General features: G+C 39.8%; 1 protein-coding gene across 1 annotated transcript in view; it reads right to left on the bottom strand.

The window, feature by feature from the left end:
- The window catches only part of ADCYAP1R1 (ADCYAP receptor type I), a 111364-nt gene that overhangs the window by 34582 nt on the left and 57118 nt on the right, over positions 1-19664 (bottom strand). Inside the window, exons 4-9 of the mRNA XM_049798325.1 lie at positions 7705-7740; positions 7010-7051; positions 5140-5243; positions 4486-4583; positions 3898-4030; positions 2040-2193 (exon numbers count right to left, since the gene is read on the bottom strand). Of these exons, the coding sequence (XP_049654282.1) occupies positions 2040-2193; positions 3898-4030; positions 4486-4583; positions 5140-5243; positions 7010-7051; positions 7705-7740 (567 nt within the window). The remainder of the gene's footprint in view (positions 1-2039; positions 2194-3897; positions 4031-4485; positions 4584-5139; positions 5244-7009; positions 7052-7704; positions 7741-19664) is intronic.

Here is a 19664-nt window from a genome sequence, read left to right as displayed (position 1 = left end):
CGTGCTATCTGGTTTGCACTGCTTTGCACTACATAAATTTTGATGGTGTGAATAGTGTTCCAAGTCTGAAATATGGGCAGGAAGGCAGAATTAGACTAAATGTGTCATAAAATATAGTTCAAAAAGCATGTTTCAGATCAACTTGGAGTTTTGAACCATCTGCTGTATAAATATACATACACTCACATTACTTTTCTTGACATCAAAAGAGAGATATGTATCTTCATCACCTTCTTATCAGCTTCTGAGTAACATTAGAAAACAGACAAGCCCCAAAGGCTGAGAAGAGAGCTATTCCTGCTGACTGTGTCTCTGCCCTGAGTAAGGAGCAGGCATTAGGAGAGATCTCAGGAAGACAGCAGTCTATCTGGAGAACTTAGCAGCATATTGCATATTTAAGAGGAAAAAATTCTCTGGTTCGACACAGCCATATGTAGTTCTCATTAATCAAATGAGGACACTGATGCGCTCAGCACATTTTCAGAAACAGATTAACATCCAGATGCTGCAAAACGCTGAGCTCTTGCTTATTGCTGCTTCAATGCAACTCCCTCCCCATCAGCTCTGAGCTGAGGGGCTGCTTTTGCCCTACATGACTTCCATCCAGAGTTTGGAAGTGCTTCTGTTTTTGCAAAGTGCTAATTTAAGTTGAAATATGCAGAAGAAAATATCGTATTTAAAAAAAAAAAACAAAAACATCCACCTTTGCAGAATCTCTTCGTGTTACTAATGTATATTATTGACACTGAACAGCTAGATCTTATTTATAGTATTTAACTCAAGAACAAATATTCTGAGGTTGCATTACAGAATCAATCCATCTGGGTAGTTCTTACATTACAGAGACGGATTTAATTAAAAAAAAAAAAAAAAAAATCAGTGAATATGGTGTTTTGCAATATTCTCACATTCAGATGAACCTACAGATATGAAATTTGTGCAAACAACTAAAGGAACCCAACCTCTGATTTACGTTCAGATTGCAAAAATGTACACATCGTTTTCTTTTATAATTGTCACATTTGCATGTACATAACCTCCATGTTCTCTCTGAAAACAGTCTTATATCTCAGCTAAAATGTGCTTCTACATCTGTAGATAGTACAGGGGGAACTCTGAACATCTTTTTCCAATAGCCATCCTTTTCCAATAGCCTTTATGTGCCATAGGTTATTTCTAATCACTTGTTCTCTTCTTTCTTCTCTATACCTTTGCTCCTTTGCCAGGAGATGAGAAATTTTGTGTGGATGTACAGCTGCCTCAGGAGAGAAAAAACAAAACCATCTGTGGATTGTTTGAAGGTTCAGGTTACATGAGGTTGGTTTTTTTCAAAGGAGAATAGTTTAAGGCACATGGTTTGTATGTAGACTTTATACATAAATTTACAGGATTATTTCCAGATTATTTCAGAAATACGATTGTTTAAGTACAAAAATTGAGCTTAGCCTTCTTAGGGTACATTTAAAATTAATGTATTTTTCCCCATTCACCAGCTCATTTCTGCACAAAAACATCAGCGAAGAACTGTTTGAATTAACATGTTGCAGGAATCAATTTATCTCCAGAAGGCCAGCATGAAAAAGAATTACACTGGTTATCATCAAACAAATAGCCTTTCTGAAACAAATCTTGTTGCTTCCCATTGCAAATTTCCATTTCCCACCCAGGTATGATGAGCATATGTGGATACCCTTCAGATTTGTTTTCAATTTAGCTATTATCTGGAAGAAAGGCACAAATGAAGTCTTAGAAAATGGACTAGACTTAGTACTGCATGTTTGTTTAAGCTGAAGAACTTGCCATTAAGATCTTGTAGAAGGCAATTCTCAGTTGTGGACTACATCTCTGCAAGAGATGCGGTGTCCTCCAGGTTTCAGTTCAACTCTATTCAGACAAAAAAGCACAAAACGGTTTGGTGTCCAGTGGTACTTCTGTACAAAGACTAAAACGGTACTTTGAGACTGTATGTGGAAATATTTGATGGTTCGTGGAGTTGTCTTGCACACCGAGACACATTTGAGACAAGAAATGTCACATACCCCAGCCAATAATAGTGTACCAGTAGAAATATCTCCTCTCTGGGAAAAAGGTTTCTACCAATAAAGTGAAAAGGTACAATCCCTCAATGAAAAGCCAGAAGTAGTTGGACATGACACAGTAGTGAAAAAACACCATCACTGCTTTGCATTCCACCTGCAGGGAATCAAGAAAAGCAAAGTTATTTCTATGTTTTTTCCACCTAGCAGACAGAGAAAATGCTTTCAACCTCCCCAAATCTCTTAGTGGAAAGGAACACAGCTGGGACTAGTATTATACACTTTTAATATTAAAGTTTTAAAAGCATGAGAAGAATGTGAGGTGCCACTCAGAGGCTGAAGCCTGAAAGGGGAGGTAGCCAATTTTACCCGTGGGAGGTGGTCGATGAGCGTCTGCAGACAGCCTGAGTACATCTTGCGTTAGTGGGAGTTCACGTCGGCAATGAACGTTAATTGCTAGCTTTAAGCCCCCTTCCAAAGATTAAGTGCAGAGAAGAAAAGAAGCCAGTTGTGTATTGAGAAACCTAAGGAAGGATGTGAAATGGCAGGAGGATTGTAGAAAGCCCTGAGAGTGGGATCAGAAGGGACGCACCCTCCTGTGTGCAGTTGAGAATTGTACTTCCTTGCCGTTTGCAGGTGTGATATATTGTAAAAAATGATAGAAGCTTTCATTCATTTACTGGGGGGAAAAACAGCGGACAAAAGAAAAAAGAAAAAAAAACAAAAAAACAAAACACTCCAAAAACTTAGGTGGAAACCGATGTCTATCATGACTGTGAGAGTAGGACACACTTGTCTTTGCAGAGTTGTATCCCAGTGAGACATCATTAGGCCCATAAACGTAGGACTTTTCAACACATCGGAGCAGAATCAGTGTTTAAACTGGAAGCTCCTGCCTGGGGCAGTGGGAAGCTGACAGTTTTGACTGGTTCCCAATTGCACTCCATCCTCTGGGACAAATCTACAACCTACATGGTTTGTTTAAACCATCAGAACTTGAGTTTCTTCCCGTTTTATGCTTCAAGTGTTTCAAAACAAAGAGGCAGATGCCACCATTAGAAGAGTGGTGTGAACAGACTACAGATCTAACACGGCTTCAGCTTTATCACGGAGAAGAATTAAAAGCAAAAACTAGTTTCAATGACAAAGAAAAGGCTGACTAAGAAACTACACAGCTGCACTTTCCTTGTGGAAGTGACTCACAGGGAGTTTAGCTCATAACTGGAGGGATAAAGGAGATGTCAGTTTGGGAACTCACTGTAATTCCATCATAATTACACCCAGTGAGCTGATTTATCAAACCAAATACTAGCCTTAAATGTGAAAAGAATTGGGATTTACATGTAATATATAGCTAACTGCATCTGTGAAAGAGACTGCTTTCCATGAAACCGTACACTTCAGAGACAAACACGTAGCTAATACTAATGATTTTTTTTGAGAGTGTGACCATCGGTGGTACTTTCTATGTCTGAACGGTCACCCTGTTTACACACGACTCTGCCTGACATCCAGAACAAATAATGCTCTGGAAAAAACCCAGACCTTCAGATGAAGGAAATTGCTTGTGTCTGCTCTCATCCCACCTATCGCTATGCAGATCTGTGAAAGGGAGAAACAACCTGAGCAGAGTCAGAAACCAAAACCTGTAGGTTTATCCTGAAGGGATACTGGACACTGATGTCGTCATGAGACAGTAACATCTACAGTTTTGGCGTGAACTGGGAGAGAAGGTTACCAGCAATTATCTTCTCTCCCAATGGTTTCTCAGCTTATGATACCCATCAGACTGCTGCCTGCCTCACGATTTTGTGTTATCTATGCTGAAAATAATAAAGGCTTTGGCTTTGGTTTTACTTACCGTTGAGATAAAACAGTGGTTGCCATCCTGTTCAGCATAAAGAACCCCATCTTTAATGAATACAGATATTGCCCGTAAGATGAATGAAACAAAGAGGTTCATGTGGATAAAATTTCGAGTGCAGTGAAGCTTCCTAGGGAAGAAAGAGCAAGGGAGAGGAAAAGAAGAGAAAAAAAACCCAAACAACTTTTCTTTCATGGAAATAGTACACTAGGCCTATCTGCACACACGGCCAGAGCACCTTGGTGCTAAGATTAGCAACATCGGAAAGCCAGGAGCGTGGACAGTACTGACCCTAAACCTGACCAAGAGGAGGATTCGGAGATTTTCCCGTAAAAGCATGCAGGGTGGCATAAAATAGACCCAGTCCAATGCAGCCTCTGCAGTTGCATTAAATAGACCCACAGCTTCCGCAGTGGCATTTACAACCTACTGAAAAGTGACTACTGGCGTGCGTCCAAGCTGGAGGAACAACTCTATTAAAGGGTTGTCTCCCTCTTATTCTACATCTGGTGAGATAAAAGCTTGAATATTTTTGGGGGGGCAGATGAGCCCCACTTTCTTTCTTTCAGTGACTGCACAGCTCACCTGAAACGACACAGGATAACCATGGCAGTGGTGAGGGAAACAAGAGAAGTGCTGTATCCCACCGTGTACAGAGCCTTCACAGAGAGATAGTAGTAATCCTTGGGAGGCAAACAACACACAGTTAAACGGTTCATTTACGGTCACGTCTTCTTTACCCTATCAACGTGCAGGGGGAACCAGAGGCAGGATTTGTTTCTGGAACAGCCTGGTGGTTTTCTCCTCTTGGTTGCCCTAAGATCTCACTGTATATTAGAGCATTGCTCTATGTCTGGCATGCCCTTGGGTCTGCATACTGTGAAGCTTAGTCGACAGTGAGCTAGCAAAGGCTGTCTATATTTCTTTGAGCACTGGGCGTGCATCTGTAGAAAAAAACGTAGTTGGCTAAGGGATTCTTTAGTCAATAGGGGAAAAACTGGGGGCTAAGCCATGCTTCTAGAAGTTACAGGCTGTATCAACAGTCAACACTCATATTCTGGAAATATTCAGTACAGGGCTAGGAAGGATTTAAATCTCGCCTCTGACATTTTTGTGCCCATAAATACCCCATCTTTTCATTCTCGTGACCATCAAATCAGAACATGACCAGAGGCTGGACAAAAAGCAGCCTGCCGCTCCCCCCTTTCATTTGTTTTTAATTATAAGATTAATTCCCACCTGGTTATCGGACTCTGTTTCATTTTCATCAAAGCCGCAGGCATCATAATAATGAGGAAAAGGTTCAGACCAGCCATCTTCAGTGCAGTTTCTGCTGATGTCACCTATGCCAAGTAGAGCTAGGAATGTGACATCGCTGAAGCAAACCCCAGGACATACCCTCCCTCCCCTTGGTACGTGACCAGAGAAAGCCCCTCAGTACTACTGGGGGTACTAGTTATCTGGCTATCCATAGAAGACTTTAACAGCATCTTGAAAGTTTAATGACATCTTGAATGACCCAGGTCTACAATAGGCACCTACAGATGTCTACTACTGCAGCTGGTCACCAGAGAGCCAAAAAGATTTAACCAGTGTAGTCAGTGCCTCCAGGCCACCAAAAATCTCATTTTTTTAGGATACCTAAACCAGGGGCCAGCTAAATGTCCATTTCTCTCCGTCGACTCTGAAAGGCATTTAGGGAACAGAGCTTTGTTGTAGATATCTACACTTCGGATGGCTAAAGGGTAAGTCAGTACTTAAATATAGGGACTTTGTGCTGTTTAAATGATCTATATCTGAGGGATATGCATGGGACTGGCAAGAAAACACAAGGCTAATATGATTTTTTTGGAGCAGCTGCTGGAAGCCAGGCAGGATACTGTAGGATATCTAAAATAGCCATAATATGTCTATGGAGAGGCAGCTGGCTTGTTCTCCTATAGTCAGAGAACATGTATCCCGCTCGTTTGTCTTCAGGCCCAGGCTCTGATCTGAGAGTGGCTTTGTGAGAAGGGTCTGCAGGAAAACAAAGGAAAGAAGGAGCAGGAATCTCTTCCCTGTCTCTGCCTTCATAGCAATATATTCATTTACATCTCCAGATGCTAAGTGTGGCATCACCTGATAATTTCAAACCTGTTTCAGAGCTTCTTACATTCCTCTGCCTATTATTTGTTCCAAACCCAGTTTATAACCTTACTCTAAAGCAAGTGTTTGTAAGGAGGCTCAGAGAAAACCTCATTCTCTTTTTCTCTCTTTTTACCCTAATTGTCTGGCTAATCTCATGTAAGGACTAGCTCCTAAATGGCTTTCACTGACACAGTCAAAAGGCTTAAAACTGTATTGGGAAGCAAGAGCTGGGGGTAGAAAAGGAAAATGTCTCTTGACACTCACTTTGTTCCTGAGGCTGCCCTAAGGTGGGATGGCCCCTGTGTGCTCTTTTTAAGCACCATTATTTTTGCCAGGGCTCAGTAACCTGGTTGAAAAATTAGAGCTGGGCTGCGCTTATTCCTCTCCAGCACAATAGAACAGTTTCCATTTATCAAACTATTACAGTTCTTGGAGCTGGAGCTGTACCTTGACCAAAATGGATGGAAATTTCCAAGTTGTGGGTGTTGGTTTTTTTATCAAGGTTGCGCTGTTTCGCATTCTTAGAGCAGTTTAGTAATGTAGCTCATAACACTAGCAGTGACCTTATTTTTAGAGAATCTGTTTGCCATCCATGCAGCAGAATATGTCTATTTAATCACAGCATTCATTTAAGAACATTGCATTACCTGGCAAATTTTGGTAAATTACTCTTGCACATCCATCCCTAATTTTCTGTGGAAAATAACCACTGAATCACGGTGTTGATTTTCTTTAACACCATTTAGTAATTACTGCTAAGCAGGTAGATATAATTTATAACAACACATTTGCTAGATTGCAAGGCTCAACGGTGGAGGAATAAATTTTCATAATACTGCTAAAAGTAACGTACCAGAAAATGTGTCACCATAATTAGAACTGATTAGAAAATAATACCCAAATGGCAGGAGAAAAAACTTGGAGCTTCCTTTTTAAAAGAGTTAAAATAAAAAGAGAAACATTCCATGGTTCTGTTTCTTACCTAGGGGAGACTGGGCTGTGCTTTCCAGCAGGTCATAATCACCTATAAAAGTGGAAATTTGGTATGAAATTGTTTTGATTGTGTTTTCTATTAGGACCCAAAGTGGTCTCTGCGGAAATCAGTGAGCAGATTCCAATTGATTTTTATTTGTATGGATCAGGCCCAAAGGTAATAAATACTTGATTCGGTCTTTTCAAGAAGTAAATACAGTTTTACTTGTGACTTTAAATCAAAGCTGAACCTATAAAATTAGAAAATTGCTACTGAAAGCAGCGAGCACATAGCTAAAAACACATACAGTCGAACTAGGACCAATTTTATTGTAAAAATATAGATGTCAAATATTGTATCTTTAGAAATTTACATTTATAATCCGTAGGTATTTAAGTATGGACAGTTTTCACAGAACTCATGAAAAATTATTTCCATCCATCAATGACAAAAAGCAATAATTAATTGGTTTTAAGTAAGATAGCTTAATTTTGTGGATTTAAGTTAGATCACATCGATTTCTAGAAATTTACCAGATTTTTACTTTCACTTTTTATCAGAGTATTACAAATTATTACACGTACTCATTATCATAATGGCTGATACACAAACAACTTTTCAATAATCCAATATTACCATGTGCTCTACATATAATTTTTGAGAATAGAGGTACATAGGAGGCAGTCAGCACAACTGGTCCTTACCTGCGTGGTTTTGCCCCAAGTTATCTACTTCCCAGCCTGAAATTAGAAGAATAAAAATAATTCATGTGACCTTGATAGTAGCTTATTTCCCATAAGATGAGTGGATGTAGCAGTGACCAGATAAGAACTGCAAGAAAATTTTGTTTAAATCCTTTTTTTTCAGGATCAGTACTGTATATTATGGCTGAAAAGTGGTTTTCAGAAGATGGTCGATTGCATTTTGTTGTTAAATCTCTGTTTATCATGGAGTTTCATCAACCTCTAGGAAAGATATGAAAAAGAGATGGAGGGAGCTTTTTTGGTGTTTTTTTTTTTCTTTGTTTGTTTAGTTTTGTTTTAAGGGGGGGAGGGTTCTGAAATAAAAAGAACCCACACGTTTCCAAAATATTGTGCCTATTTGTATACTAAAAAATACAAAATATTATGATGCCAAATCATAAAAGTTTGAGTTTGCGTTAAAAATTTTCCTTTTCCTTTCTTTCATCCTTCCAAAATAAAACTTTGGGATTATCTCAAACCTACCTCCCACCCACCCTACTAAGGATTTAAACCGAATTGCACTGAAGTCAGACTTCCCGAATCCTCAGTGGATTTTGGCTCAAGCTCGGTGTTGGGGAATGCATAAAGATTATGCTTAAAATGCCTTAAACCACCAAGTGGTGCTGCTGTGTCGTGCAGAGAAAGACACCGAGGAGCCCGACAAAACTCTCTGCAAATAGCTCTGCCAGTGGCCCACCGACGAGTGAAAAAAAATATTTCCAACTCTCCTGCCACGGCAGGTTAAATGTTTAGGTTAGCTTAGTTCTGGATCCCCTGGGCTAACAGCAGGGCTTCAGGTCGTTCTTCTTTAACCCTGAGCGTATGGTCAAATCTTAACTAGGGATTGGAAAAGGTATTCACCAAACAAAGACTGATTTTGATCCTATGGGAAAGGAGAAAGACAGCATCTAAGGAAACATAATAGTAAAGAGAATCCTTTCAGCACAGCATAAAATGCATGTTAAGTTTTATGCTTTTTCAAATTCCTTATCATGTAATAATTTAAAATTCATTGATTTCCCCCTCTCTAAAATAAATCAGACGTGGTTTTTGTTATTCTAAGATAGGAAACACAGAATTTAATGTGAAGATGATGATGGAAGCTTAGAAAACTGAGGTGATGCATCAGGTAGGGTGTCCTGTGTCTTTGAATGGATGTATTCAACATCAAACCTACACATTCGACCCACCAGTTACTTTGAAGGGTTAATACTGAAAGCCATGATGAGAACACCCTTGGTCTCCTGGCTTCTCTGCCCAACTCCAGCTGCTTTCAAGCTTTCGCCTATGAAAATTCTTGGATGTTTGCAAATATTGGGTAGGTGTACTAATTCTGAAGAGAAGTCACCAGTGCTCTGCGCAAACATTTTCCAACAAAGCTCGTTCGACCTGCTGCATCAGACTAAATTACCAGATGCTGCAGAAGCGCTATGGCTGTGCTTCAGATTCTTGGCAGAATAACAGGGATGCCTCTGCAGAATATTTTGGACAGATCTCTTTCTCTCCTGAGTCTACCAAACCCCAAGGTTATTAACAGGTTTATTATTTTATTTATAGCTCAGCTGTAGATGCCTCTGTTGCTCAAATCTGAATTCAGAATATGAACTGTAGGATATCCTGTAGGAATTTTTTACCTGTGGTCTTATTAGCCAGAGGATTGAAGAGCAAGCCACTGTTCCCTGATCGCTGTCTTTCATAGTGTCTTTCATAGCTTGCTGCCACTTAAATCAGTAGCTCCTAATGGAATTGATTCCTTACATCGTGTCACCCCGCTGCATAGCCTGTATCTTACAATGACCCACAGAGGCAGGGTAAGAATAAAAACTCAAAAAAACTCTTCGACTCATAAAAAAACAGTTTTACTTTGCAGTTGTATAGAGTGGCTTAAATCCTGAAATGTAATATTACGAACTTTCCAGAATTCTTGTTGGAGGAAGACCAGGCCAATATTAAGTAGATTGAAGTCTGATGTTCCTGGCATGCTGGCATATTACACTGATGGCTCAGAAAAAGATCTTTTTTTAAAAAAATTAAATGTTTTATATTTAGCTATTTTTTTCCTATAACCTAAAGAGGAGGAAATAAAAATTACCATTATTTCACTCTAAATACGAGTGGTAGTTAGTCACACTGATGTTAAAATATTAGATTTTAGTTCATTTTGGATTTCATGACATCTGTAATAACAGTTAAAACATCATATTAATGTAGTTTTGTGAAATGAAGAGGCTTTTTATATTAATAATTTTTTATATACCCAGATTATTATTGCATTTTATCTGTGTTTGGACATTATGAAGGGATTCACATTTTCAACCTCAATTTTCTCACTGCTGTAGGAGCAAACTTGCCTTTTATTAACATATTTTTCTATATCTGAGTCCTTGCTAATGTACTGAAGAAAGTTCCAGTACAACCTTTTACTATACAGGCTTTTAGACTTGATCCATCAACCTAATTTTCAGTAATAAGTTTTGCTACTGGAAAGTCAATTAGATTTACACTGAACATTATGCCCTGAATTACAACTATAAGTCAAACTTTGTCTAATGAGTGTTGGGATAACATACACACATATACAATTATATTTGCGTGTGTATGCGTGTATATAATTATTTTAAATATATATGTATATATAAACACGCAATGAGGGAACATACAGCCACCATCTGTTATTAGATTTCTGTGTACTGCTGCTGCCCTTCTCTCTGACACCATATGTTTATGTATCGTGCACCAGAATATGGGTGTTTACATGATAGATAACTGTGCCAATAGCTATGTTTACACACATATATGAGAGTGTGGTGAAGTTCATTTGGATTATTTATGTTCTTAACATTTAATCTGTCTACATATATAGGGACAAAGCCCAAACTTGCATTTGAGCTGGGGTTGTAGGAAGACCCGGCGTAGGGCAGTCCCTCTCATTTTTCAGAGTATTACACTGAAACTGTATTTTTGTGTTGTTTTTTTTTTTTTTTTTCACCCGAGTGCCTTTCTGATTCTACAGAGACCTCAGCAAATTTACTCTAGTGTCAGTCATGTAATGGGCAAAATTATAGGGCACCTCTCTGCATGGGCTTTCGCAGGAGCCCTCTCGTTGCCTTACTCTTAGGACATAAACAATGAGAAGCTGGTTCATTAAACTTCACTGATGAAGCAGAGAAAGCCCATCAAGGTGATTATACAATAGGCTAGGTTAAATACATTACCCTCCCAGAAATGAAGAAGAAATAAAATACACTTTTCATCTGCATTTTGACTGGAAACCCATTTTTCAGGGGTTTAATTCAAGGATTACATTCATGACTTACATGACTGACACCGGCACTCCTCACGTGTAGTTAAACAACAGCACAGCCCAAACTATGGAAAGGTGGAGCGAACAGCAGCTATTAAACAGTGTCTTAGAACACCATTTATTAAATCAATAATTGCTCACATCAGCCAATAAACTCCTGAGGAAGCTAATGTTATCCTTGACAAAGGACAGTTTATCCAGTATATTGACAGACAGTGTTAGTCACTATTTGACCAGACTGAATAGGTAAGTGTCACTCTTTGGGAAGTAAAGAAAATCTTCTATTAGTACGTTAACTGGCATTATTAATTAGATGTTATTTGCAGTAGTACTTAGAGAACCTAAAGAAGATCCATCAAAATGCTGAACCGCCAGTTCCAAAGGCTGTACAGAGAAACGAAACACAGAAAACATTTCTGGTTTCTAATTTCTACATGAAGAGGTGAAAGAGAAGAAAAAAAAATAATCGAAGGACTTGCCAAAGGCTTCCCATAGAGTTAGTGGCAGAGACCAGAACTTTCATGCCCCTTTCTTGCACTTTTACCAGACTCTCTTCCTTGGTTTTCACTTGCTGAGTCCCAAAAAACATAACTCCCTCCTCGCTATCCTCCAACAGCTGAGAAATTTGATGCAGGCAATTGTTGCTTTTGATTTAAAGTGAACAGGACCGGCAAAGCTAAAGCCAAGAAACAGCTTGTGTACGATGAGCCTCGGAGCTCAGCGCAGCCTTTTAGATCGTCTCCTTCGTGCCAAATTTGTGCTGGCTGCTTTCAGTGTCAGCTGGCATGGCAACTGCTTTATCTCCCATAGGTTTGTTTATCTGAACACAACTTGTGTTTAACCCTTTTGTTCCAGCATTTGTCCCTTATTAGCGGCGGGGCAGGGGAATGAAAACCTTCCCAAATTGTTCTGTCCTGAAATGGCTTGCCCACACTTTTTCCTTCTTCTTGTTTTTCCCATCTCAGTATTACGGGTTGGAGGACCGGTTCACGTGGGTAATCCTCCAAAAGGTTGCATTTTGACAGCACCAAGATCAATGTGCAGAGCTCGCGCTCTTTACTGCATGTTAATTCTGTCCCTTCAGAAAGTGCAGGGACTGGGGCAGAGGGAGGTTATGAAAAACATTTCCTACAATCACTTATGCTGTCCGGCTATGTGGATAATGAGCTGGTTAGGCAGAAATCTGATTTTTTTTTTCCTGTTTTATATAGCCCTGATCAGAAGCTGAACATTTTATTTATAAATACGAAATAAATCAGCGAGCTCTCACACCCGACTCCGCGGCATCCACCACTCTGTGCCTTTTCACTCCCTTCCCTCTTGCTGCACGCTGCTCTTATGCACCAGCAATCTGTTCAGCCGGCTGGCAAAGCCGCAGTCGGGAACAGCAGTCTACTGAGCAGCTTTTCTGGGGCTTTCTGAGCTCCCCCCAGATCCCGCTTGAACACTCTGCCCGCTGCTTCTAATGCCCTCTGCCCGGTCCTTTAGCTGGACACACACAATCCCACATGGACACCATCCAACCATCCCAGTTCCTTCATTATGGCTCTTTTTTTGGGAGGGAAACCTGATCCAGAATCAGTTGCTAGGTCTTTACAACCTCATTAACAGGCAGCCAGGCAAGGTTACAAAGTACACGGCCTTACAGATTCCCACACTTTTCCCTATATTAAGTGCTTTCCTCCACTATTTCCAGGGCTTTTGGTCTCTCCAGCTTCATGCCCCGTAGAAAATACTTTCAACTACTGATTTAAGGTCATTAATCACTTGGTATTTACTGTATATTGTCATTTGCCTTGTCAAAGGGATTTGTGAACATAGAGCTCACACAGAAACAGTGCAAAATTAAGTGGTACTGTTCCTTGTATTTAGAAAACAAGAAAACTCAGGCAGAAGAAAATTAAGGGTAAGATTGGGAAGCCTGGTTCATATTAGTATGTTTGAATGAGAACTGGTGCTTAAGGACATCTGAGGAACTGATCCTGTGGGGCAAATTCATCGGGTTTTTAAGTCTCCTCCCATAAAGGGCAAAGAGACTGGCACTTCCAGAGGGTGATTTGTTTTAGACATCTACCATAGGATGAGGAGAACTAGCTCCTGCAACTTCTTTGTTACCCACTGGTTTGTGCAAAACGCTGCAGAAAATGCAGTGAAGGAACGGATATATGAGTCCTTTCCTCCTATATCCCATATGAATTTCAGGGCACATGGTTTCACGACAAAGAAGACCCAGTGAATCATGCCTGGAGATCACAGGATACCAGTGAAGTCCCATACGGAGAACATAAAGACCATAGTACATAGGGCTGGCTGAGGCAGGACTGATGTAGATATGATCAATAACGTGTAAGGGAAATTATTTCTTCCTCTTTCTTATCAAAGGCTATGAAACTAGCAGTGGACTGAGGTCACCATAGCAACTGCTAGGCATCATCTAAACATTATGCGTCTCCTTCCTAGGAGGCTGGCTGTCACAGGAGCATCCATCAGAGTGCAAGATCAATGCAAATACTATTGAGGGGTCTCCTAGCTCTGAAGAGGGCAGGGGTCATATTTCAGAGAAAAAAAAATGGTTTTCAAACAAGAAACAGAAAATAAGAAACATTGCCTAATGGAGATTGTCAGTTACGAAATAAGCCCCAGAGAAGAAAGCATATTAAATCACTTGCTTAAAGAATGAATGTGTGCCCACCACACCTAAAATCTTGCAGTCAACTGGAACTCATTTCTCAGTTATTTGAGTCAAGAAGAGAAACAAGAATGAAGCAAAGAATGCTACTAAAGGTTGAAGCATCTGCCCACGTTGCACCTACAGTGATACTTCAATGTATTACCTTTTGCTGTCCAAGTGTTCTCCAAACTACTCAGCAGCTTTCAGCAAGTTCCCCCCTTGCACACTTCCCAAAGGAGCATGATTTTTTTTATTTTCCAAGGTCAAATTAGCTTTCAGACCATATTGACAAAGGTCTTGAGCTGCATTACAGCTTTCCCCTGGCCACTGCAGGATGACACCTTGCAAAGGACCAAGGACTTGATCTTTAGCTGAAACGCTCTTGGTCATGTTGAACGTTTGAGCATCAGATGCACAGTCTTATGTCCCCACGATTTGGTGGGAAAGGCCATAAAATGTCCTTTTCCTGTAAAAAGCATCTATGAGGCCTTATCTACTTGATTGCAAATGTAGATACAGTTACTATTCTTTGATGGCAATATTTTCCTCCCATTTCCCTCTGCATTGCAGATAGACTTTGTGATGCTGTGACCAAGGAAGCATGCTTAATTATAGCTTGTCCTCCTCGCTTTAGAAAAGATGAAGTAATCCCATGGTTTTACTGCCTGTGGAATGCCTAGAGATGAAAACCAGCAGGAAAGGACTTGTTATCTAGTAAACACTATTATCTTGGTTATTGGCAAGACATTATTTTTAACATCAACACTTGGTAGATCTCTTGTACCCATTCTTTATCTTGCAATTCTTTCTAGGACTTGCTGAACACTAACCAACGGTATCACATATGCAATCTGCAGACAGCTTTCAAAGCTGTCCAAAACCTTTAGCTGGTATGTATATATATAAAACCAGATATCTTTGCATTGAACTTGCTTCTGAATGCTACATAGGATCTTATATAAAGTGAAGGATGGAGCTAAGGTAAGCACAGTGTCCTGGTTGGTTCAAAGACTAATTAAGCTCTGATGGCTCGTTATTATTCCCGTGATGAAAATGCTATGGGATAGGTCATGTCTGTTTTTCAGAGACTACTCCTTGGTTCTGGTGTTTTTCTTCCCTTGGTTTTCATGCTGGATGTTGAAATACCCACCAGGGCATCAGGGGTGAGATATACTTGAATAGAAATCTAGACCTTTGCATTGATCTTTTGCCTTGCCTATTTGACAGGCAAATGCAATTTCCAATTTCAGTCTGCTGCAATGCTGACCTTAATTTCGGCGAGTAGCAAAGAAAACCTGCATCTTTTACTTCAGTAGAAAATGAGGGCACAATCTTCCAGATACATTTTGTTGTTTAGAAGGCCCCGATCTTTAACAGTCACCTTTTCTTTCTATCTATATCAAAAAATATCCATACATAACCCAAATTAATAGAAACTGTAAATTGTAAATATTTTCAACAGCTTTCACCTCGGGAAGACAATTACTTTTATTGTCTTTTCATCCAGTTTGGGAGTTACGCACCATTTTCACAGTGGTACATAGTCAGCACTTAAAGACTTTACCAGGACTATTTCCCCAGAAATGACACAGAAGGGACTTCCACCTGTGAACATGTAGTATCACTTCCCTCTCGTAACCTCTTCTCTTGTCATCTTATTCCATTCTATTAGGGATAACATCTAAACTCAGACAGCGGAAAAAAGCCACAGGTGGCTTCCCAAATCCAATTAACCTTGCATCCATAAATCCCATTTTCCACCCATGATATCTCTAGTGCAGAATATATGAAGCTTGGTGCTCTTGCAACAAAGTACTTGAGTTTCTCCCAGTGTTTTTAATGGGATCAGTAATAGACTATTTTTAATTTCTTGTTCTCAGGGGCAATAAAGCTTGTTGGTTGAGCATTGAAGTCATATAACTTCCAGAGTAGCAGCAAGCCAAACACTTTGGTTCAAAAATGTGACCATAGGATGTAACTCCCTCTTGAACTCTATGATACCTGGATACATTCTTTATTCTACTGGATTTTAATTAGGAACCCTTAATCCTGGTGTCAACATAGGATGCATTTTATGTCTTCAGTAAAAATTATGCACATTTTCTCTATCTTACATAGGAAACCATGCCTTGTAGTAATACTCTTTTGGGTGTAGCAGGTAGTGTCCTAGACTGAGCACTAGATAAACATTCTGAATTGCTGGAAGATTCAGTAAGAGCTAATCATATTTATTATTTGGATTTGTGAATGAAAGCATTTTCTCAATGTGGAGCATCTGGCAATGCTCAGAAGCTGCCTATTATCATTTGTATTAGTTTTTACTGCAAATCAAAGTTCTAAAAATATGTTCATTTCTGATCTGGCTATTGGGTTTCTTTCAATGGTCCTTTTGAGTAATGTGGCTTTATAGGTTCCAGAATATCTCAGTTGTGCAGGGTAAAGAAAGAAAAGCATGGGTTTGGCTTCTCTAGATTTCCACTGCTGGGCAGTATTGGCTTTGTCCGGGAAAAAAAAAGGAAAAAGTATGAAACAGAGAAAATTTTCTAGCTAGAAGGGCAGATCACTATGTTGGGGCCATCTCTAGGTCTTGCTATGTTATACTGAAATGCAACATCACACCTTGACACACTTTTCCTCTTCCTTTGCAAAGATACCTTAGAATGTTTTAAATATATCCCATTCTAGGGTGGTTGTCTCTGGAGTCGGTACTAGGAAAGCGCTGGAGAAACCATAATGTACAACACTGACATAATGGAAGTTATAGCTCCCAGTGAAAATAAAATTGTGAATTGATGGATATCAATTGAAGAAATGAATGTTGAAGAGGAAAAGAAGTTAATATTTAGGATCCCTCTAGAAGGAAAGCTACTGTAAATCTTTAACCTACTAGATCAGAAAATACTCAGGAGCTAGTATCGTTTTTTCATGTGGAGAGATTTTGAGAACAATCTTTTTGTTCACAGTCTGCATCTGAAAGGAGATGAAAAATTCTAGTGATTTTGGAGGAGCAGAGAAGTGAAATGAGATTTTACAAGGAAGGGTCACCAACCACACAGCATGGGATTTAACATTAAGCTTTCTGTATGACATTGACACGAGTTCAAATGTTACTCAGTTCAATTGCAGTGAAGGTTAAAGCAGAATATATTTTCAAATTAAAACCAGCAAGGGCTGGTATTTTTAGCCAAATCCATAGATAATTTTTCAACAAAGCATCTCTGCAGATGACAGTTTAGTTGGTTAATATTTATTTTGTAGTATCTGTTTCTTTCTTTCTTTTTTTTTTTTTTCTTTTTACTGCATATGGAAATCAGACATCCCAGCTCCTTTCTGAAATTCATAAAACAAACAGCCCCCTCCAGTGACTTCATTCATCTCAAGATAAGTATTTGTGATAGGTCAGAGGAAACATCTTCTACAATTACCCATTGCTTTCTATTTACTGAACCAGAAATCCATGCGATCAGTTCAGACTTAAACATGTAACTTTTAGATATCCAAAGCCAAGTGAGATAACTCCTACCCCCTCTTTAAGAGTAACATCATACGGTTGGCCTGTTATACAAGCAGCTGTACCTACAGGTGCTTCAATGCTTCATAGGACAAACTTTTGGTCACAAGAAAATTTTGTTGTATTAGGAATGAATATGCTATTAATAAATACTAGTGTCAGTGCCTAGCCTAGTTACATTTTCTAGAAACATAGCAGCAGCCAGAGCATGCTGTAACAATCTATAAAATGTGTTTAACCACAACGTAGAAACATTTTAGTTACCTAATAACCCTTCATTTAAGGCACCATCATATCATGTGACTTTTTTTATTAAGCCCTCACCGAAACAAATACACTTGGCTAATTAAAATTAGCAGCAATGATAGAGAAAACTCATGCTGATTCACCCAGGAGAGTGATTATGGATGTAGACATTTCCACCTTGGGGTCACTAGTGCAAATCCAGCAGAACCTGTAGAGATTTTAAACTACTCCAGTTTAAATGCTTATTTGTTTATCTAATCAATTATGAATCTTGGTTTTGTTCCTACTGAACAGATGTCCAATAACCCCTCAAACCCAGCACTACAAGAGGTAATAGCTGTCACCTTTGCTAGTGATCCTGTAAGAAGATCAAGAAAGCAGGACATATGTTTACACTAGACTGACTACTCCTCCCTTAGGGTCATACTATCACCCTGCTACAGGTCAAATGAGAAGTACAGTATTTGAACAGGTCTGTAAATGTTAGGCAAATAATGTAAAAATATTATTTCAGCCTTTTATTTTATATAGCTCTGGGTATGATAGAACTTTTCTTTTCTTTTTTTTTTTTTTTCCTAAAACTTACATTACTTTTTATTAAAAAAAAAAGTAATCTTTCCCATTAATAGGTAACAGGTTAGTTAAGCTCTGGAATAGATCATATTGAGCTAACCTTGTCTTTGAGGAGGGAGGGGATTAGATGACATTGGTGTCCTGGTTTTGCTGGGATAGAGTTAATTTTCTTTCTAGTAGCTGGTACAGTGCTAAGTTTTGGGTTCAGTGTGAGAAGAATGTTGATAACACACTGATGTTTTCAGTTGTTGCTCAGTAGTGTTTACTCTAAAGTCAAGGATTGTTCAGCTTCTCATGCCCAGCCAGCGAGCAGGCCGGAGGGGCACAAGAAGTTGGGAGGGGACACAGCCAGGGCAGCTGACCCAAACTGGCCAACGGGGTATTCCATACCATGTGACGTCATGTCCAGTATAGAAACTGGGGGGAGTTGGCTGGGGCAGGGCCAGATGGCTGCTCGGGAACTAACTGGGCATCAGTCGGCGAGTGGCGAGCAATTGCATTGTGCATCACTTGTTTTGTATATTCCAATTCTTTTATCATTATTATTGTCATTATTGTTATTATCATCATTATTAGTTTCCTCCTTTCTGTTCTATTAAACTGTTCTTGCCTCAACCTATGAGTTTTACTTTTTTCCTTCCGATTCTCTCCCCATCCCACTGGGTGGGAGGGAGGGAGGGAGGGCTGCGTGGTGCCCAGTTGCTGTCTGGGGTTAAACCACGACAGTCGACGACGTCAAGATTGGAGGCAGCCTGGGCTGCGGGGATGATGCACTGGAGGATTTCGCGGTCCTGACTGTTATGGGTCAGGTGAAGAGCAAAGACCCTGAATTTTAGGAAAGCAAACTTCCAGCTCTTCATGGAATTAGTCAATAGGAGCCCCTGGGAAGCTGCCCCCAGGGACAAGGGAACAGAACAGAGCTGGCAGATTTTTAAGGATGCTTTCCATAGACTGCAAGAGCTCTTAATCTCCAAGTGTAAAAATCAGGAAAGGAAGGGAAGAAACTGGCATGGCTGAGTCAAGACCTGCTGGTCAGACTAAAGGGCAAGAAAAAAAATGCACAGGCAATGGAAGGAGGGACAGCTATCCCTGGAAGACTATAGGGACGCTGCCTGATTTTGTAGGGATGCAATCAGGAAGGCATATCTCTGAGCATTGCATCCAAAACATGCAGGGAGAGAGAGAAAAGTGGTATGTTATGTTACCATGTGTGAGCACATTATAGCTTGAGGGTGTGTAGGGGGTGTAAGTTAAAAGTCACTGAAAAGGAGGGTTTGTAATGGAAATTTGGGCAGGTGCCGTCTTGAGCAACAGGCCTCCCGCAGTTATTTCAGAAGATAACAATACATCAGCCATCTGCTGATGTGCAATAAATAACATAAAAGTATTTTGCCTACGGGATGCAAGCATCACTGATAACTGAGTGAAAACTTTTGGTTAAGTGTATAACCTGCACAAAGGATGAGCAGAATTGGCTTGACAATCAGGCTCACAAGTAGTCAACAAAAATTGATTGCAAAGTCATGGAGAATTGAGAAAAAAACCCCCACCACACCCCAAAACGCCTACCAGACTGAAAGACGGAAAAATATTACCTTACCTGTGCTAGACACAAA

This window comes from Accipiter gentilis, chromosome 4 (assembly GCF_929443795.1).
Source record: "Accipiter gentilis chromosome 4, bAccGen1.1, whole genome shotgun sequence".
In the NCBI taxonomy this organism is placed as follows: domain Eukaryota; kingdom Metazoa; phylum Chordata; class Aves; order Accipitriformes; family Accipitridae; genus Astur; species Astur gentilis.
The sequence above is the reverse complement of the archived record's forward strand: the minus strand, read 5'-3'. Positions and strand labels throughout refer to the sequence as shown.